The following is an 18,498-nucleotide window of genomic DNA, read 5'->3' as shown; positions in this document are numbered from 1 at the left end:
AATTATTTTGCTTTTCTTTGGGTGATTCTTGATTTTTAATTTCTTCTTTTGGGACTTGCTGTGATTGTAGCAGTCAATTCTGGACTTTTCCTGCCACTGAAATGTTAATCTTTCTGCAAAACTGATAGAAGAATAATTGTTTTACAGTCTTGAACTGAATAATGATGAAGTGGCACAGGACAAATTGGAGAGTCGGGCCTTCTAGTTCTGAAGGCAAATTTTAGAAATACTTGGTTTTGGGCTATAGCTCTATATGTCATCATGCCTTCAGGGGACTGGCCTCCTCCGAGTTGATTTTTTTGGTCTTAGGAGGTCAGATCCTGAATTTTGAGTAGCCCATACCACACTGATTAGAAGAGGTGGATAATGGTCTGTGGAGTTGCTCTGTCCAATATGGCAGTCACTCCCTAAATAATGACTATTTAAATTTATTAAAAGTAAATTGAATAAAAAAATCTCTTTCCTTAGTTGCAGTAGGCATATTTCAAAAGCCCAATATGCACATGTGGCTAGTGGCTGTCATATTAGACAGTGAAGATAATATCCTTGTGGAAAGTTCCATTGGACAGCATGCCATAGAGCTTTCCAGAAAGGGGGATCTTACTTGACATATATGATATGCTTACAGCAACAAGTTTTCTTTCAGTTAAAGGTAATTAATCTGCTACTTTAAGGGACAGTTGTCAATAATTGGCTTTCAGTGAAAACATGAGGAAGGGAAGTGAACCCATGTGGTCTGGAGGGGAGAAAATGGGTCAAATAATAAAACACGGAAAGCAGTTGATTTGAAGAGGGAGCCCACTTTAGGGATTCTAGGGGAATGGACTGAGGAAGGCCGGATTTGGGTTTCCCTGTATCATGCTGGTTCCCATGTGGACACAGACAAGATTATCATGTGATTTGTGTCCGCAGGAAACCACAATCTAGGGCCCTATTCCCGTTTCCATAGGATTGGGCTGATTGTCAAGGAGGAAAATGAGCAGTCCCCATACTGGGAACAGGACAATTAAATGCTAGTGATGTAGCATCATTCCAAAAATTCTTGCCTCTGTCATAGCACCTCCATTCACTTCTGAAGGACCTTTGACTTGTAAGTCGCCCTTATATCTACACTCTTATTTTATTGCTCCCCACTTTGTTTTCCTACTGAGGCTGTAGAGAAGTGGATAATTCTATTTTGGTGCTTGGTGTAGGCAGGTGATTCGATTACATTATAGTTGAGTTGAATGATTGCTATTGTCCTCCTGGCTAATAGGAATAGGAATAAGAACAGCCAATGTTTATTAAGGATTTACTGTGTGCCAGGGTTTGTACTGAGGGTTGCATAGGCTTGATCTCTTTCAGTACTTAGGATGAAATCTCTGATGTGGTTTCCATGGTGGGTCAGAATACAGGTCCCCATCCTGGCCTTACCATTTACTAGCCATGCCTGTTTCCTAATTAAAGGCAGTTCATGGTATTTAATTCACTTCTTATACAATTAAATGAATTATATGGAAATCACTTAGAATAGTGTTTGCATATAAGAAACACAACGAGAGAGCACCTCACACTTCTCAGAGTGCCTGTTATCAAGAGGTAAGGTTGGTGAGGGTGTCGAGAGAAGGAACCCCTTAAACACTGTTGGTGGGAATATAGATTGGTTCAGCCAGTAGGGAAAACAGAATGGAAGTTCCTCAAAAAATTTAAAACAGAATTACCATGATTCAGCAGTCCCATGTTCCAAAGGAAGTATACGTCTAAAGGAAATAAAATCGGGATCTTGAAGAGATACTTGGCACTCCCATGTTGATTGCAGTATTATTCATGGTACCAAAGATGTAGGAACAATCTAAGTGTCCACTGATGGATAACTGGGCAAAGAAAATGTGTTATATATACAATGGACTATTATTCAGCCTTAAAAAGAAGGAAAGCCACCTTTTGTGACAACATGGATGAACCTGGGGGACATTATGCAAAGTGAAATAAGCCAGACACAAACACTGCCTGAGCTCACTTACATGTATAATCTAAAAGTCACTAAAATCTGAAACTAATGTAACAATCCTTTGACAAAAAAGTCAAACTCCTAGAAGGAGAGTAGAATGATGATTGTCTGGGTTTGGGGAAAAATGAGGACATGTCAGCCAAAGGGTACAAAGTTTCAGTTACACAAGATGAGTGGGTTCTGGAGATTTGATGTGCAGCACGGTGACTGCAACAACACTGTGTTGTATACTTGAAATTTGCTAAGTGGTTAGACCTTAAGTGTTCTCACTACCCCCCCACACTCTCACGCATGCACACACACATACACAAATGGTAACCATGTGAAGTAATGGACATGGTAATTAGCTTGATTGTGGCGATTCTTTCACAATGTACGTGTATATCAAAACATCAAGTTGTATACCTTAAAAATATGCGATTTGTCAAGAAACAACACAAGAAACTTCCTTGAAAATACAATAATTATTTTAACTGGTATTTAATTCACTTCTATTAATTTCAATTCAATTTAATCTTTATTTTTTGCTGGTGAGGAAACATGGCTTTAAGGACGTTAAGTAATGTTCCCAAGGCCAAATATTTAGTAGGAGGAGGTGCTGGGGCTAGATTTTGTCATTTTGATGCCAAAGTCCAAATGACTCCTTGCTAATGAATTTGACTATTACCTGGCCATGTCAACATGTTATCAAGTAAGATAATGTATATAGAAGTGACTTGAAAATTATTTAGTCAAGATGAAATTATCATGATCATCTTTAGCAAAAAGGACTACCTATGTGCTAACTTTGTCTCAGATTTATCACCCCAGCTACTTTTTTTTTTTCCCAAATAAGTAAATCCATTTTCTTCAGCTACTTAAAAAGGGATATTATCATGTCTGTGACTTTGAGCAGAGGTCCTGGAGGGTTTCCAGCTTGTACTAAAATAATACGTTTGGAGAGCCGTCCTGAAGAGCAGGAATACAGCCTTTATAGAACTGAAGATACCAATTAGGGTTTCAGAATACTAAAGACTCCTAGATACTGGTTGGCAATTACTCGTCACGAAGATTTGTTGATGCCGATGGTGTCAGAAACTGTATTAGGCACCAGGAGTACAATAATAAATTAGACACGGTCCTTACCTTTGAGAGGCACAAACTTCAGTGGAAGAACAGGATCTGTAAGCCTTGATGGATGAGCAGGAGCTTTCTGAGGAGAGTAGAGAAGGCATTTTAAATGGAAAAGAGAAAAGAATAAAATACAGAGCCCTAAAGGAGTATTTCTTGATTAAATGATGAGTTGTTTGGAATGCTCGAGCTTAGGACACACAGGGTCAAGTCTCTGGAAATGAACTCGGACAGGAAGCTGTGTTGAGAATTATGCTAAGAAATTTGGACCCTATATGGGGTGCTAGGGCACTATTGAAGGTATTAGACAGAAGGATAACTAGATTAGACTTGTGTTTGAGAATGGTAACTTCGCACCTCTATGGGAGGGCAGGTGGAGGAGGGGGTGAGCCTGGAGTCAGAGAGAAGAGTCAGTGAAAGATTCTGGATAGTCCAGGTGAGAGTGACCTGGGTGTAGATATTCCAGGAGAGGATGGACTCAAGAAACATTTCGGAGAAAAAATGAGCAGGACTTGATGACTAAAAATAAAGAGCTAGGGAAGAGGAAGAACTAAAATTCATTTACTTGGTGCTTACTCTGTGTAAGCACCACGCTAAGCACTAGAGATCCAAAAACAAGTAAGGGAGGGTTCCTGTGTTTAAGGAGCTGGAAGGAGAGGCAAGGGTAATGATAAATATGTATAATGCAATGCCATGCACTGAAATCATACACAAGAAGCTGCCAACAACATTTCTATGTTTTTTTTTTAGCTCCAGTGACTTGGTGAATGTTGATGTGTTCTTGAAGAAGAGAGGGAAAATGGAAGAGAAGTAGGCTTCTGGAGGTCTTTAATGCATTGGTTTTGTTGTTCATGAGTTGGTTGGAACTTAAGATTTTCCAGCAATAGTCAGTCACAGTCTAGCTCATCCTGGATGTGCAAGAGTTACACAAAAAGAAAAAAAAAATAGTAGTTGTCTTTAAAAAACCCTGCTGGCATAATGCTTTTCCTTTTAAATGTTTTTGTTATGAATATAAAGAGAGAGAGAGAGAGAGAGGGAGAGAGCAAGAGAGAGACAGAGAGAGAGACAGACTATTAATTGCCTCTTTACCTCCCACAGTCCTAGCTTGGGTTTAAAACATTCTTCCTGCATTAATTAAGGGTTCTGTCTGTTCACCCTGAAAACTTCTGGTTCAATTATTTAAAAAAAGTAGAAATAGCACTGGGGCGCCTGGGTGGCTCAGTTGTTAAGCATCTGCCTTCGGCTCAGGTCATGATCCCAGGGTTCTGGGATCGAGCCCCGCATTGGGCTCCCTGCTCGGCGGGAAGCCTGCTTCTTCCTCTCCTACTCCCCCTGCTTGTGTTCCCTCTCTGTCTCTCCCTGTCAAAAAAAAAAAAAAAAGTAGATATAGCACTGAAGATGCAATTTTCATTTTGCAGGTAAGAGGGTGATATCCTCCAGGCCTCATGATCACTGTCGCCCTCTAAAGGTCAGATTACGTATATCTCTACAGTGATCTTCTGTAATATGGATTCAACAGCAACGTATGGATAGGTGGAGTTTATGCAAAACATTCCATAATTTGCAAAGATTAATGAAAGAGCGTAAGTACGTTACATAAGTACGTTACGTAAGTACGTACGTTAACCACTTGGACAGCAAGTTTAACAAAAGGTGGAAACGAGTACAAAACTAACTTAGAGCCTGTTCTAAACTCTGTATTCTTCTTCTTTTTTAAATAGAAAATTTCTTATAGGGAGCTCAACGAATTTGGCCACTGCTGTTCCAGTTTCAACACTCATCTGGAACTTCTAATATAGTAGTTCACTAAAGAACAATTATAACCCCGATGTTATAAATCAAGGATGACGTATGATTGTAGATTTTCCATACCAGAGTGGGAGAGAAGTTTTACGCATCACTGTGTCCAGGAGGAAAGAAAGTAAAACTTGGAAATAAACCTAAACAGATCCTCTGTGTGAGCATAAAGGAGGCAACTGAGAGCAGGTGTTATGTCCGGCGAGTGGTTCTCAACCTTTTGGATTTTACTGACTTACTGCGTGCTGGGGCTTGGGGGACAAGTATCCACTTATTTTGGCGATATGAAAACCTATCCTCTACTAGCACCCTGATTCACGAAAGGAGGTTTTCACACCAAGTGTAGGCAGGACTTTGAGGCAGGGATTGCCGCGCTGGCCACAAAAGCTGGACTACATTTCCCAGCTGCCCTGCAGGTGGACCGCCAGGCGAGGCGGAAGTGAGGTTCTGCGCTCGCTGTCCTGGCCCAGAAATCCCGCCTGCCGTCCTCTGCTCGTGTGCGGCAGATGCTAAGCCTCCCGTAGAGGCCCCGAAGCCCTAGTGGTGGCTGCGTCTCAGGGTGGCGGCAGCCCGTGGGCCCAAACGGCCACTGCCACCCCAGAACATCCTCACTCGACTCGACTCCACGTGAGCCGGCGCAGGGCTGAAACAGACCCTAAGGAGGGGACATTGGCCGGTGAAGCGGTGCCCACGTCTCTGGGAGCTTGATGAGGCTCATTCTGGGAAAGAGGGGAAAAATCTGGAAACGGGAACCAGCTGCTTCCAGATCAGCTGAAGCCTCCAGGTGAGGAACTGGTGCCCAGGTAACATCAATAGTTGTAGCAAAACAAAACAACCCTCAAAAACACAGACGAAAAAACAAAACCGATTTAAGAGAGAGCATGTCCCTAATCCCTCCTCCAGTCTTGCAGTCTCCTTGCGGCACTCCTTCCTGGCAAAACCTCCAGGAAACAGCCGGAAAAAGGTGAATGTGGTTTGCTGAATTCCAGCCAGAGCACCATAAAGCTGAATATGGAAAGGTGGGTTTTGAGAAGAAAGACAATAGCTTAATTGTCAGCATGGTAAGAAATATACTTTTATTGTATTGCACAGCTAAGATATTTGGTGGTTGTTACAATAGCTAATCAAAACAGGTCCCCAAACTAAATTTAAGTGGAATAAATTTAATTTCATGAAAACCCATTGTACTTCACTTTTTTTTTTTTTTCTTATTTCACTAAGGATTTAGTGAAAAATCAGCTCTTGGCAGGGTTCATGGGGAGGTGTGTGAAAACCATTGGTGTAGATAATTCCATCTTTTCTTCTAAGTATGTTTGTATTCTCAGACATTTACAGATTCCGGGGTGTGGGTGTGGGAAAGGAAGGCATTTTGGTTGGGGGCAGGAACAAAAGGGGGCGTGGAAAATGAAGTGATGGTTTAGTACCTGCTTCCTTTGGATTCCTTGGATTGGGTTTAAGTTCCTCTGATTAGGGGAGTAGGAATGAAAAATGACCTGTTTGTTGGGAGAAATCTGGTGGAGGTACTGTGGTCAGTAGCTGGCAGAACAGTTCAAGAGAAACTTTGGATCCCAGAAGAGCTGCTTTGGGGTCTGAAATGTGGCATAGAGATGGGGCAGAGTTTATATTCTGGGTACTTTTTCATGGGCCTCAGCAATGCTCTGGCAGCCCAAGAATTGAGGGTTTTGAGTATATCCCGAGAAGCCACGTGAGCTGTCCTCTCTGGCATCAGCTCTGCACCTTCTCTCCCCTCTCTCACGGTCTCCTGTTTCTGGGACAGACCTGCTCCTACCTCAGGACCTTTGCCCTGCTATTCTTTTTCCTGAGGTGGTCTGACCTCAGATTCTACCAGTCTGTTCCTCACTTCCTTTAGGTCTCTGCTCAAATGTCATTTTATTAGCAAGTTCTTCTCTCTATAACCTGCTTACTCACACTCATCCGGGACTCCAGTTGCTATCTGCCACATTATATATTTCTTTATTTAGGGATTGTGTCTCCACACTAGAATACAGGTGCTATGAGAGCAGGGTGGTTTTTTTTTTTTTTGTCTGTTTTCTTCACTTCTATATCCCTGGTATCTAGAAAAGTTCCTGGCCTATAATAAGTCCTTAATAAATATTAGTTGAATTACTACTGTTGCTGTTGCTGAAGGCACCCCTGACATGGACATGCTGTTTATTTCCATGACTTTTCTAAAATATACTTCCTATTTGGTTAGTCCTTTGTTTAAAAATCCTCAGGTGGTTTCTCTTTGCTTTCAAAATAAATTTCAGATTCCTTTACATGGCCAGAAAGCCCTTCTCAACTTGTCCCTGCTAATATCTTCAGTCCTGCTTTTGGCCACTCAATTCTTTCCACTCTCCTTTCCTGCCATATTGAAGTACTTGTAGTGCCTAGTGAAACCATGGTCTCTCTCATCCTCTGAGTTTTGCACCCTCAAGGCCGCTTCTTCTCTGAAGATACTTTCTACCCCTCTCCTTTAGGCTTCAGCTTTAGAATATCATTTCTTTTGGAAAGATTTCCTACCCTCAAGGCTGGGTTATTTCAACACTGCATGATACTGATTTGTATCCTAGCACCCATCATGGTATATTTTGTTAGCCTAATCTATTATAATTTAGAATAAGACTGTCTTAGTCAGCTTGGGCTACCATAACAAAATATCATGACTGGGTGGCTTAAACCACAGAAATTTATTTTGCACAGTTCTGCAGGCTGGAAGTCTGAGATCAGGGTGCCAGTGTGGTTGAGTTCTGGTGGGAACTGTCTTCCTGGCTTGCAGTTGGCTGCCTTCTCTGTGCAGTCACATGGCCTTTCCTTGGGTCCTGTGCATGGAGAGACAGAGAGAGACATGACTTTCTCTAATAAGGCCACCAGTCTTATTGGATTAGGATCCCACCTTATGACCTTATTTAACCTTAGGAATTTTAACCTTAAACCCTAGGAAGTTCAACCTTTAACCTCCCAAAAGCCTATCTCCAAATAGAGTCACATTGGAGTTGAACATACGAACTTTGGCGGTGGGCATAATTCCGTTCATAGCAAAGATCCTACTTTAAATTGTGTTAGTTAAAATGTCAGACATCCACTGAATAGGGACTAATATATTTCCAGAAAAGGCATATGAGGATGAAATGGGAAAGAAAGATGAAGCTGAGTTATCAGGAACCCCGGGGGGGGGGTGGTGGGGAAGAGGAGATTCTGGGCATATGTGCCCACTGGGATGCCAGAGTCTCATGGGACTCTCTGAGGATAAGGCTCAGGATGTGATGGCTTTAGCCATCTTTGGCATGTTTCAGACAATGTTTGATACTGGGAGTACCAGTCTAGATCAATAATAGTCCAGGATGCCATCAGTTAAAAAAAGGAACAAATGAACAAGACCAGCGCTGAAGATCTGTAAGGAAGCGTAAGATCCAACTGTCAGAGGGTGGAACCAGATGGAGATCAGGACTGTGACCAACTTTATACTGAGGTGTTTGGCAGAGAAACAGGGAATCTGGGTCTTTTGTACCAAATACTTTGTTCCAAAGGTACTTGGTGTGGTAATGGGAAATAGGAAAAGCACAGCTAGGAAGGGCCCAGGGAGTGCTGTGTGTCATGGGTTCTGAGGACACTCCTGGGAATTTGGCAGTGTGGGAATCTCAGGCAGCTTCAGAGGAGTGTAGCAGCTGTAACTGAATCTTGGGTCCCAGGACTGGAAACCTTAGTTAACTCCTCATGATTATTCCTATAGTCCCAAGAGCCTTCTCATAGCCATGGCTGACTGGAGTTTCCAGAATAACCTCAAATACAAAGAAAAAGCCATTTCATAATAACTGGCAATTTTTATTATCAGAATGTCAAGAGCCTCCAGGGGAGAGAGCCGTGTAATGTCTCAAGCTTCGCACCCAGGCGTATAGCAATCACGGAAGTGCCTTCTCCGCAGGAGAAACCTTTCTTCCCTACTAGGAGGGAAGAGTTTTGATATCAAAACTTAGATAACCAAGGCAAATAGTTCTCCAGATTCCCACTGCCTCAGGCCTTCCACAGTCAAGGCTGGCGTCAGGTTTCCGAATATCTGAATTGTCTAACCTTTACATACCATAGGAGGATTGCCAGGATGTCTTAACAGAGCCCTCTCTCCTAGCAAAAGGAATCAGGTATTTATCTGCAGATGTGTAGGGCACTGAAGTAATTCTGCCTTCTAACTACCAAAGCCCAAGCAGTGGAAAAGATATGGGTGATTTCAAGATTGTTCCAAAATCACTTCATGGTTTAAATGGTTCCTCCTCACTTCATGGTTTCTGCCATTCTGATTTCCTCTTCAGCCCTCACACCCCAGGTGCCTATAAATTGTGACCAGCTTATGTTATTCTGCAGGATGCAGGAAGGCACAGAGGTTAGGAGTCCAGGGTTACTGACATTGGGGCTTCAGCTTCTTAAGCTTGAGCTCAACTTTCTTGCATGGAGAATGACTTTAATAAGAGTCTGTCTTCTTAAAGGGTCTTTAATGAAACAATGCATGTAAATGGTCACATAGTAAGCATCCAATAAATGTGAGATGTTATCACATTTACGTTTCCCGTTCTGGAGTGTACACTCCACGAGGACAAGAGAGGCTCTTAATTATCTCCAGGTCTTCATACAGTCTGTAGCACACGACAAGTGGCCAGTGTGAGTTCCGTGAGTAAGGAAGTAGACTATTGCACTTATCTGGACCACATCAGGCCACACCTGTCCCTTAGCTCCCTACGAAAAGGCGGAGATTCAGGGGCCTCTCATCAACAGTAATAGGCCTTATAAAATATATAATAAGTTGTGAAAATGCAACCTAGAATTTTAGTACAACATAATATTTCTTCACATATACTACTAACACAGAACTACTGTTTGCAGTGATCTCAAACATTTTTAATCTGAGCAATAATATAATTGTTCTAACTTGTAGGTGCCCAGGAGCCACCTGACATACTTCTTGCAATGTAGACTCTTGGGTCCCGTTACTGAGATTTTGAGTCTTGGGTCTAAATGGGGAGCCCAGGAATATGTATTTTTTTAAAGATTTATTTGTTTATTTATTAGGGGGGAATGCAAGTAGGGGGAGGGGCAGAAGGAGAAGGAGAATCTCAAACAGACTCCACCCTGAGCGTAGAGACTGACTTGGGCTCCATCTCATAACCCTGAGATCACGACCTGAGCTGAAATCAAGAGTTAGATGCTTAACCAACGGTACCACCCAGGTGCCCCAGGAATTTGTATTTTTAAAAAGCTCTTCAGGTAGGGGCACCTACATGGCGCAGTCATTTAAGCGTCTGACGCTTGGTTTTGGCTCAGGTTGTGATCTCAGGGATGTGAGGTCGGGCCCCTGGTCAGTTCCACGCTCAGTGCGGAGTCTGCTTGAGTTTCTCTCTCATCTCCCTCTGCCCTTCCCCACCATGCTCTGTCTCTTTCTATCTCTCTCTCTAAAATAAGTAAATCTTAAAAAAAAAAAAAAAAAAAGCTTCTGGGGCGCCTGGGTGGCTCAGTCAGTTAAGCATCTGCCTTCAGTTCAGATCATGATCCCGGGGTCCTGGGATCGAGCCCTGCATTGGGCTCCCTGCTCAGTGGTGAGTCTGCTTCTCCTTCTCCCTGTGCCTGGCACTCCCGCTGCTTGTGCTCGCCCTGTCTTTCTCTGTCAAGTGGATGAATAAAATCTTCTAAAAAAAAAAAAAGGTCTCCCAGTATTTCCAATGTATGAGGGTCTTGGACTAAACTTTGAGAAATACTGCTTGGTTCATTAACTGACAAGTTGAGTTGTGCTTGGGAAAAGCCACCTCCTGTGTATCAGTTGGGCCACCAAAAGTATTGTGGGAACAAGGGGTTGGCCACAGCAGTTGGAGCTGACACAGCGTGGGAGGAGCTGAGGAAGTGAAAGTGGGGGAGGGGTCGGAGAACCAGAGAGACAGTCACGGAACATGATGGAGACAGGTGAGCAGGTCACATCTTGCAGGACATCACACAGCCTGTGCGTGTTGGCTGCCGAAGTGAACCTGCAAAGGAGGCCGGTAGAGAAATCAGGGGGAGCTGTTACCTCTGGAGGTTGGCTAGGGGCTACTCTTGTTTGGGGGGGAGCAGTGTGAGAAAGAGGAGCCAGAAACTGGGAGGTTGCCAGTCACCTCTGCCTGCATCTGTCTGTCACCACGTCTGTCCACTATGTCCTGAGAATGACTTCTTCCTTTCTCCTGCAAGTTCCTCCTTTGAACAGCTCTCAGCCAGATCCATACAGGGAGGAAGTTACTTGGGGACATAGTTGCTGGCTTTGGTAAAATGGACATAGCACACTCTGACATATCTCGATGCCCTAAAAATCACCGCTGTCGTGTCCTCTCCATCCTGCTGCTTCAGGCCTCGGAGTGCCAGACTGACCTTCACTCTTCCTCTTGAGTTTCTGTGTATTTCAGGAGCAGCCTGCAGGGAATTGAGAAGTTGCAAACCTTTATTAGAAGTTGCAACTCTTGCTCTCTTCCTGCAGATCCGGTCCTGAGTACGAGCAATGGCGCCCTTCAGGGTTAAGACCCAGCCCGGACCCCACAGCCCAGGAGCCAGCAAGAAGTGTTCCCTTTCCAGGAGTTGGCTCCTTATGCACACTCAGCAGTCCTGGTGTAAGTTTAAGCACTTTCTGAAGCCATCAGTGCTTCACGTAGAGGCACGTCTGCTGGAAAAGATTTTCGGTCCAAGCAGAGTCCTCCTCCCGGGATTCGAGCGGGAGTTCAAAGTCCTGCTCCAAATGAGACAGCGCAGCTCCGAGGGCAAGGTTGAAATCTTCATCATGGGGAGACGCCGGTACCGCAAGCGTGCCAAAAGGCTGATTCGCTTTTTGGCCGTGAAGCCGCGAAGGAAGCCGTGCGAAGGCACAATGATGCTCAGCCTGGAAACCATGAAGTCTCTTGAAAAAGAGAATGTTCATTCCAGTGCTTTCCTCTCCACCACAGTGATGAGCAGCCTGGATGAAGCCATGCAGTCACTGGAAATAAGTCAGGAGACTGTCCAGGAACCTGTTACCAAAACAGTGTGATTTTTGTGATTAGAATCTTAGTGCAAGGGGTTCAGTCTGGGTCAGGAGCCTTACCCTTAGAGCCCATTCTGTACTCTGCCTTTGTTCCTGTGGCTAAGGGGAAATAAGTATTGTTAGTGGTCTATACACCTTTTTCCTTGCTAAACAGACAGTTGTTTAAAGATTCAAACGTGAGTTATAATAAAAAATAAACTTTAAAAAACATATATAGATAGAGATTAGTATTGTCAAGAAAGGCAGTCTTGCTTTGCATGCTCCAAGAAGGGAAAGAGCTAAGAATTAACAAATGGTTGGTTCTGCTTTTTCAGTGTTTCGTACTAGGTGGGTATAGCTAGGACCTTTAATGTTCCAGGGAGCTTTTGTAGATAAGGAAGAACTTTACTGTTTATTCTTTCATTAATGCTAATTTTGAAAAAAAATGTTACATTGATATTAAACAAGCTTTATAAACCCAAAAAAAAAAAAAAAAAGAAGTTGCAACTCTTTGCATACCTGAGCGTATTTGGTATACACAGTGAGCTATGTCACAGTGAACTGCATCCTATAGCCCACCTGCCAGAGATAAATAATTAAAAGGTGGAAGATGTAACATGAGTGAAAGATATTTAGAATAATGTCATTAGGAAAATTAGCATTTTGGTGTTCCACCAAACATATAGGCAGACAGAGAAATGTGCCAAGGAGGGTATTCCTCAAAAATGGCTTTTCCAGAGCTGGTAGAATATTGTTTGCCAAGCAGAGGTGAGGATGCCTGTAGTAGGCTGAACTATGGCCCCCAAAGATATCAGGTTCCTACCTGGAACCTGGAAGTGTTATATTATGGTTACAGTTGGATTGTGTTATAAAATATGTAATTTTTTTATATTTGTAAAATACATTACAAATGGAAAAAGGGTCTTTGCTGATGTTAAGGACTTTGAGATGGGGAGATTATCCTGGATTACTGGATGGGTCCTAGATGCCATCATAAGTCCTGGTAAGGGAGAGGCAGGGAGAGATTTGACCTAGAGACAGAAGGGGAGGAGGCAGTGTGACCTAGAGGCAGAGATTGGAGTGATGCAGCCATAAATCAAAGAATGCCAACAGCCATCATTAGCTGCAAAGTCGAGGGACAGATTCTCTAGAGGCTCCAGAGGTCCTACACCTTGATTTCAGCCCAGTGATACTGTGGACTTTTGGCCTCCAGTCCAGTGAGAGAGTACATTTCTGTATTTCAGCCACAGGAGCCTGATTCAGTATTCCATTTCTACCATCAGTTTCCTCTCCACCTCCCCTTTGGAGTGGACCTGCCTACTTGCTGTGGCCAGTCGTGGGGCTGGTTGGTGGCAGGGGGAGGTCAAGCCTCCCTGAGCCCGTATCAAGGCAACATTGGTTTTCTGGCACTTCACACTGCAAGGTGGAACCGTGAAGTTATTTCTTTTGTAGAAGCAAGTTTTATTGGTAGGATTCCCCACTATACTGGAAAAAAAACCCTTTTGTTCCATATTTAGCCAAGGTCCTCAGTACTCCAGTCCTCAGCTCGCAGGCCTTGGTGCCCTCTGATGTTTTGGGAGCGGTTTCTTGTCTCCCTTTGCTCTGACAGCTTAGATCGCTCTCAGAGGTTCTTTTTACTGTCCGGTATCTCCTTTGGAAGGCCATGGTTTTCTCTTATGCTTTTAGGGAAGAACCACAACAGTCCCTTCATTCCTAAGGCAGCTGGCAGAGAATGAGGTGAGGTCCCATCCTGCTTGATGGTATTACTGCCGCTAGCCTCTGGGACCTTGGATTAGTTTGGTAGGGCTGCCATAATGAAGTGCCACAGACTGGGTGGTCTCACCAAAGGACATTTATTTTCTTACAGGTCTGGAGGGTAGAAGTCTGAGCTCAAGGTGTTGGCAGGGTTGGTTTCTTCTGAAGTCTTTTCTGTGTCTTGTAGGTGGGCATCTTCACGTGGTCTTCCCTCTGTATCCGCCTGTGTCCTGCTTTCCTTTTCACCAGTCACAATTGGATTAGGGCCCACATAATGACTTCATCGTAACTCCGTTATCTCATCTAAAGAGGTACCTATCTTCAGATAGGGTCACATTCTGGGGTAGTGGGGGTTAGGACTTCAACATATGAATTTGGGGGCAGGGAGTGCAGTTCAGTCCATAACAGAGCTCAGCCTCCTGGACTGAGGTAATTCTTGTGAAGGGCTTAGTATAATGTTGGGCACATGGCAAGCACTATATGAACAATGAGTTATTCAATTACAGTGCAGTTGTTTTTGTTTTCTCATGCAGCTACAAAAACCACCATATTTATCTGCACAAAAGTGTGTCTGTTATACATGTATGAGTATAAATACACATTTCTGTGGCACCTTCCTGGGTAAAATGTTAGTGATTTCACTCAAGTGATATTTCTGGGTAGTTTGTTTTCTGTTTCTCAGAACCCTTGGGATATCTAAAATATAAGGCAAGCCCTCTTAATTGTCATCCATTCATTCACTCATTCAGCAGAACTTTTTTGAGGGTGTCGTGCTGGCCTCGGGGGTTATAATGCTAAGATTGGCAGTTAAATTCAGTTTCCAGGTCATGGGGAGGCAAGTGCCATGTACCAGTGGAGTCTGTAGGAAGGGCCCTGTGATGGAGTAAGTTTGTCCACAAATTCTTTGACTCTCTAGCCCACTGAGAGGAAGCGTCTCTATCCCCTCCCTTTGCATCTTACTCCGTGCTCAGACTGGGTTGACCAGTGCAACCTGGCAGACATGATGACTCACGCAGGCTTTAAAGAAGCAGCAGCATGTTTTTTGGAATGTTTGCTCTCAGGGGAGCCAGCTGCCATGTCAGGAGTGTGAGTGCTCTGAGACGGCCATGCTGTGAGGAAGCCCAGGCCCCCGCAGAGAGGTTCTGGGGAGAGAGCTGCCCGGTGAGTGCTGACTGTTCAGCCATTCTGCCAAGTGCCACTCTCTGAGCGAAGAAGCCATCTTCGGTATTTTAACCTCAGCTTGTACAATGTAGAACAGAACCGAGGAATTCCACTGGAATCCAGAACCAGGGTCTCAGACAGGTGGCCCCAGGCAAATCGTCCTGGCCATCTCCAGTTATTCGAGCTACCCCAAAGCCGTTCCAGCTCTGGGGTGCACAAAGTCTTAACTTAGGAAACTGTGAGCTTCACGAAATGGTGGCTATTTTACTACTTAGCTTTGGGGGGGTAGGTTATGTAGCAATAGGTCGCTGGAACAGGACCTAATCTAGACTTGGAAGATAAAATATGTCACAAATCCAACATTGAAGCATAGAACACAGTAGACACCGAAGTCTCAGACAATGCCTACAATGCCTATCTGCAAAATCCATTCTCTTTTTTCACGGGTGGGGGCTGGAGGTGAGTACCTCTTTAGGCCTTAGGTCTTACAGTCCTTGCTCTGTTGATAAACTCCATGGAAAGTGCTGATTTTGAACCTTACATAAAACGGCTACCTGTGTGGGGCCCACTGACCTCCTGGGGGCCGGTACTGCCGTTTGCTACAGTGGTCAGCCTCCAAAGGCTCTACGGGTCATTACCACAGGCTGCTTACTCAGCCTTTCCTCAACCCTTGCTTCCATGCCAAGGAATACTCCCTAATTCTGCCACCCAACCTGCTTTGCCAGGGGTCCTGCCCTCTCTCTTCTCGCTAATTAGATTTCTCTGTCCAGTGCTACATCTTTGCATTACTGGGTCCAAAGATCCCTCATACCTGTATTCATCCAATTGTTGTTTGTGTTACATTGCAGACAAGCAGCATAATAGAGAGATTCAGGGTGCAGACCCTGAGGTTAGACTGCCCGACTTTGAAGTCTGCCCTTGCCTCTTCCAATATGACCTTGCAGTCTCTGTGCTTCCATGTCCTCAGCTACAGAGTGAGGGAAATGGCAGTGCTTGCTTCATAGGATCAGTGTGAGGATAAAAGAGATCATTTGTGTAATGCACACCACAGTGCCTGGCATGTAGCCAGTGTTCAGCAAGTGTCGCTGGCCTTCATTCAGAGCGTGTGTCTTGCAGTATGGTAATAGCCTACCTGTTTATGGGTCTGCTTATCACATTCTGAATTCCTTGAGGACAGATAGTGTCTTGAGCACTATCACCTGCCTAATGCCCTGCACAATGTGGGACATGTATTAGACACTCAGCTGCTTCTTAAATGAGTGAATGCCACAAAAACAATGGAAAGACTGTGTTCTATTAATGGAAGATCAGTCATGTCTTCATAAGAGAAAGGCAATGAAACCCGGATAGCACACTCTCCATCATTCCAAGAATCAAAAGGACAGAAAGTTGGTTGGGAGGATAAATGTACACACCCATATTCTTATGTGTTCTTCTCATGTCTGGTTTATTACTGAGGCTTAAGATGCTTAAAAGTGTAAAGCAATAATGACCAGATTCCCAAAGAAGTTGGGGTGTAGGGATCTTGAATCCAAAACACCTTGATTATTCATGAAGAAGCTGCATAAATGAATGGAGAACTATTTTTTTATGCACAGGATTCGCCTTGTTTAAGAATGTGGTATAGAGAATCATATAATAATTCAGTAAGACAAAGTGAAGTGAGGGAATGGAGTCCTAAGAAAAATACAGGTTAAAAAGTGAGATGAAGCTGGGAGTGAGGTTTGTTCCTGAAATGCTCGCTGTGCCATCCTATACATTTTTCAGAGGTGAAGCTGAACTTTCTATCGGTTTTTATGTGAAAATCATAAAACAACCAAATACATGAGTCACACTTTGGAATAATAAGGCTAACAGCTAGCATTTATCAAGTGCTTACTGGGTGCCAGCTGCGGCTCTCAGTGCTTTGCTTGTATTAACTTTTAATCCTCACATTGATTCCAGGAGGTAGGTACTAGGCCAAGGTCATGCAACAGTTTTGAAGCCAGGCATGTTGGCTTCATGCTTTTAAAACATACCAGTTGTTTAAAACAAGAAGTAGATCTCATATTAAGAAATGTGGAGGAGGTGCGCCTGGGTGGCTCAGCCGGTTGGGAATCTGCCTTTAGCTCAGGTCATGATCCTAGGACGCTGGGATTGAGTCCCATGTCCCCATGTCGGGCTCCCTGCTCAGCAGGAGGTCTGCTTCTCCTCCCATCCCCCTGCCCCCTGTCACTAATGCTCTCTCTTGCTATCTCTTTCTTTCAAATAAATAAATAAAATCTTAAAAAAAAAAAAAAAGAAATATGGAGGAAACAGGTGAAATTTTTCTTCTGGTTCTTGAATTTTCCTGGGAATCTCATATGAGAAGAATAGGAGACCCTCCAAGCAGAAAAGGCAATTGAGCGTACGCTCACTCAGTTCTCAAAGTTGACCTCACATCAGTAGCTTCAGCTTCACCTGGGCACTAGTTAGAAATGCCAGTTCTTGGTTCTTTTTCCAGATTGACTGCATTGGAAGCTCTGGAGGGGAGGCTCAACAGTCTGCATTTTACCAAGCCTTCCAGGAGCTTCTGATGCATGTTCAGATTTGAGAACTGCTGCTGTAAATGGAAAGGGGCTTCTTGTGACTGTGATGAGGAGCTTCAGTAGGTAGCATGGCTCATGAAATCATGGTGCTAGCTTCAGAGACCAGAGGGATTGGGCTCATGTACTCACTACCCTAGAACACTGGAAGATATGATGAAAACCAGTGACTGTGTTTCTGATGAATCCTTCAGGCCCTTAGGGAAAGAATGGAATAATAATAGTCCTGCCTCTTCACATGAGTTTGCAACACAGAGTTTGACCAAGTGTATTCCTTATATTTTTTCATGAGATTCTCACACCCATGTGAATTAAGAGATTTTTGTATTGAGAAGCTTTTACAGGTGAAGAATTAGAAGCGCAGGGAGTCTGATTTGCTCAAGGTCATATAACTGATACATCTCAGAGCCTGAACTTGAGTCTTATCTCTTCTACCTCTATTTCCCAACACTTCCCTCTTCTTTTCATCTCCAGCCATGGCCACTGTCTTTTACCTGGATTATTGCGTAGCTTCTCTACTGGTCTCCCTTTATTTACTCTTACCCTCTCTAGTCTACTCTTATTAAGGCATTCATTTAGCCTTTGTTTTTTGAACACCTTCAATATATACTATTCTCAGTACTGAACTATAGCAGTGATCAAAGGCACAGAGCTGGAACCCACAGAGCTAGCCTAACAGCAGCAGGGATCCTCTGAAAAATTTAATATAGATTTTGTTGCTTTTGTGTTTAGAATTGTTTAAGGCACCCCCCCGCCCTTTTTTAAAAAAGATTTTATTCATTTATTTGACAGAGAGATAGCGAGAGCAGAAACGCAAGCAGGGGAGTGGGAGAGGGAGAGGGAGAAGCAGGCTTCCGCCAGGCGGGGAGCTAAAGGCAGACGCCTAATGACTGAGCCACCCAGGCACCCTAAGGCATTCCCTTTCTACTTAGAACACAACTCAGATACCTTGCCATGGCTGACAAAGCCTTCCCGGTCTGTCCCTGTCCTCTTGCCAGTCTAGTCTTCAGCTCTTGACCTTGCTCTTGTGCTTCTGCCCTACAGGTTGAATCTCAGCTGCCTGAACACCTCAAGAACTTCCCCCACTCTGGAACTCAAATATCTCTTTCTACTAG

The 18,498-nt window shown here is 43.8% G+C and overlaps 1 protein-coding gene across 1 annotated transcript; it reads left to right on the top strand.

The window, feature by feature from the left end:
• The first annotated feature begins 11,408 nt into the window (after window positions 1-11,408).
• Window positions 11,409-11,930, top strand: LOC148162617 (developmental pluripotency-associated 5 protein-like). Its single transcript, XM_088017489.1, has one exon. The coding sequence runs from the start codon at window positions 11,409-11,411 to the stop codon at window positions 11,928-11,930; it is 522 nt and encodes a 173-aa protein (XP_087873615.1).
• Window positions 11,931-18,498: the final 6,568 nt, after the last annotated feature.

Source organism: Eumetopias jubatus, unplaced genomic scaffold, assembly GCF_037043125.1.
Source record: "Eumetopias jubatus isolate StellerSeaLion01/CBP00866 unplaced genomic scaffold, mEumJub1_p1.0 scaffold_13, whole genome shotgun sequence".
Taxonomy (NCBI): Eukaryota; Metazoa; Chordata; class Mammalia; order Carnivora; family Otariidae; genus Eumetopias; species Eumetopias jubatus.
The sequence above is the reverse complement of the archived record's forward strand: the minus strand, read 5'-3'. Positions and strand labels throughout refer to the sequence as shown.

Coding starts and splice junctions, on each gene's coding strand:
- LOC148162617 (XM_088017489.1), top strand. CDS start 11,409: ATGGCGCCCTTCAGGGTTAAGACCCAGCCCGGACCCCACAGCCCAGGA.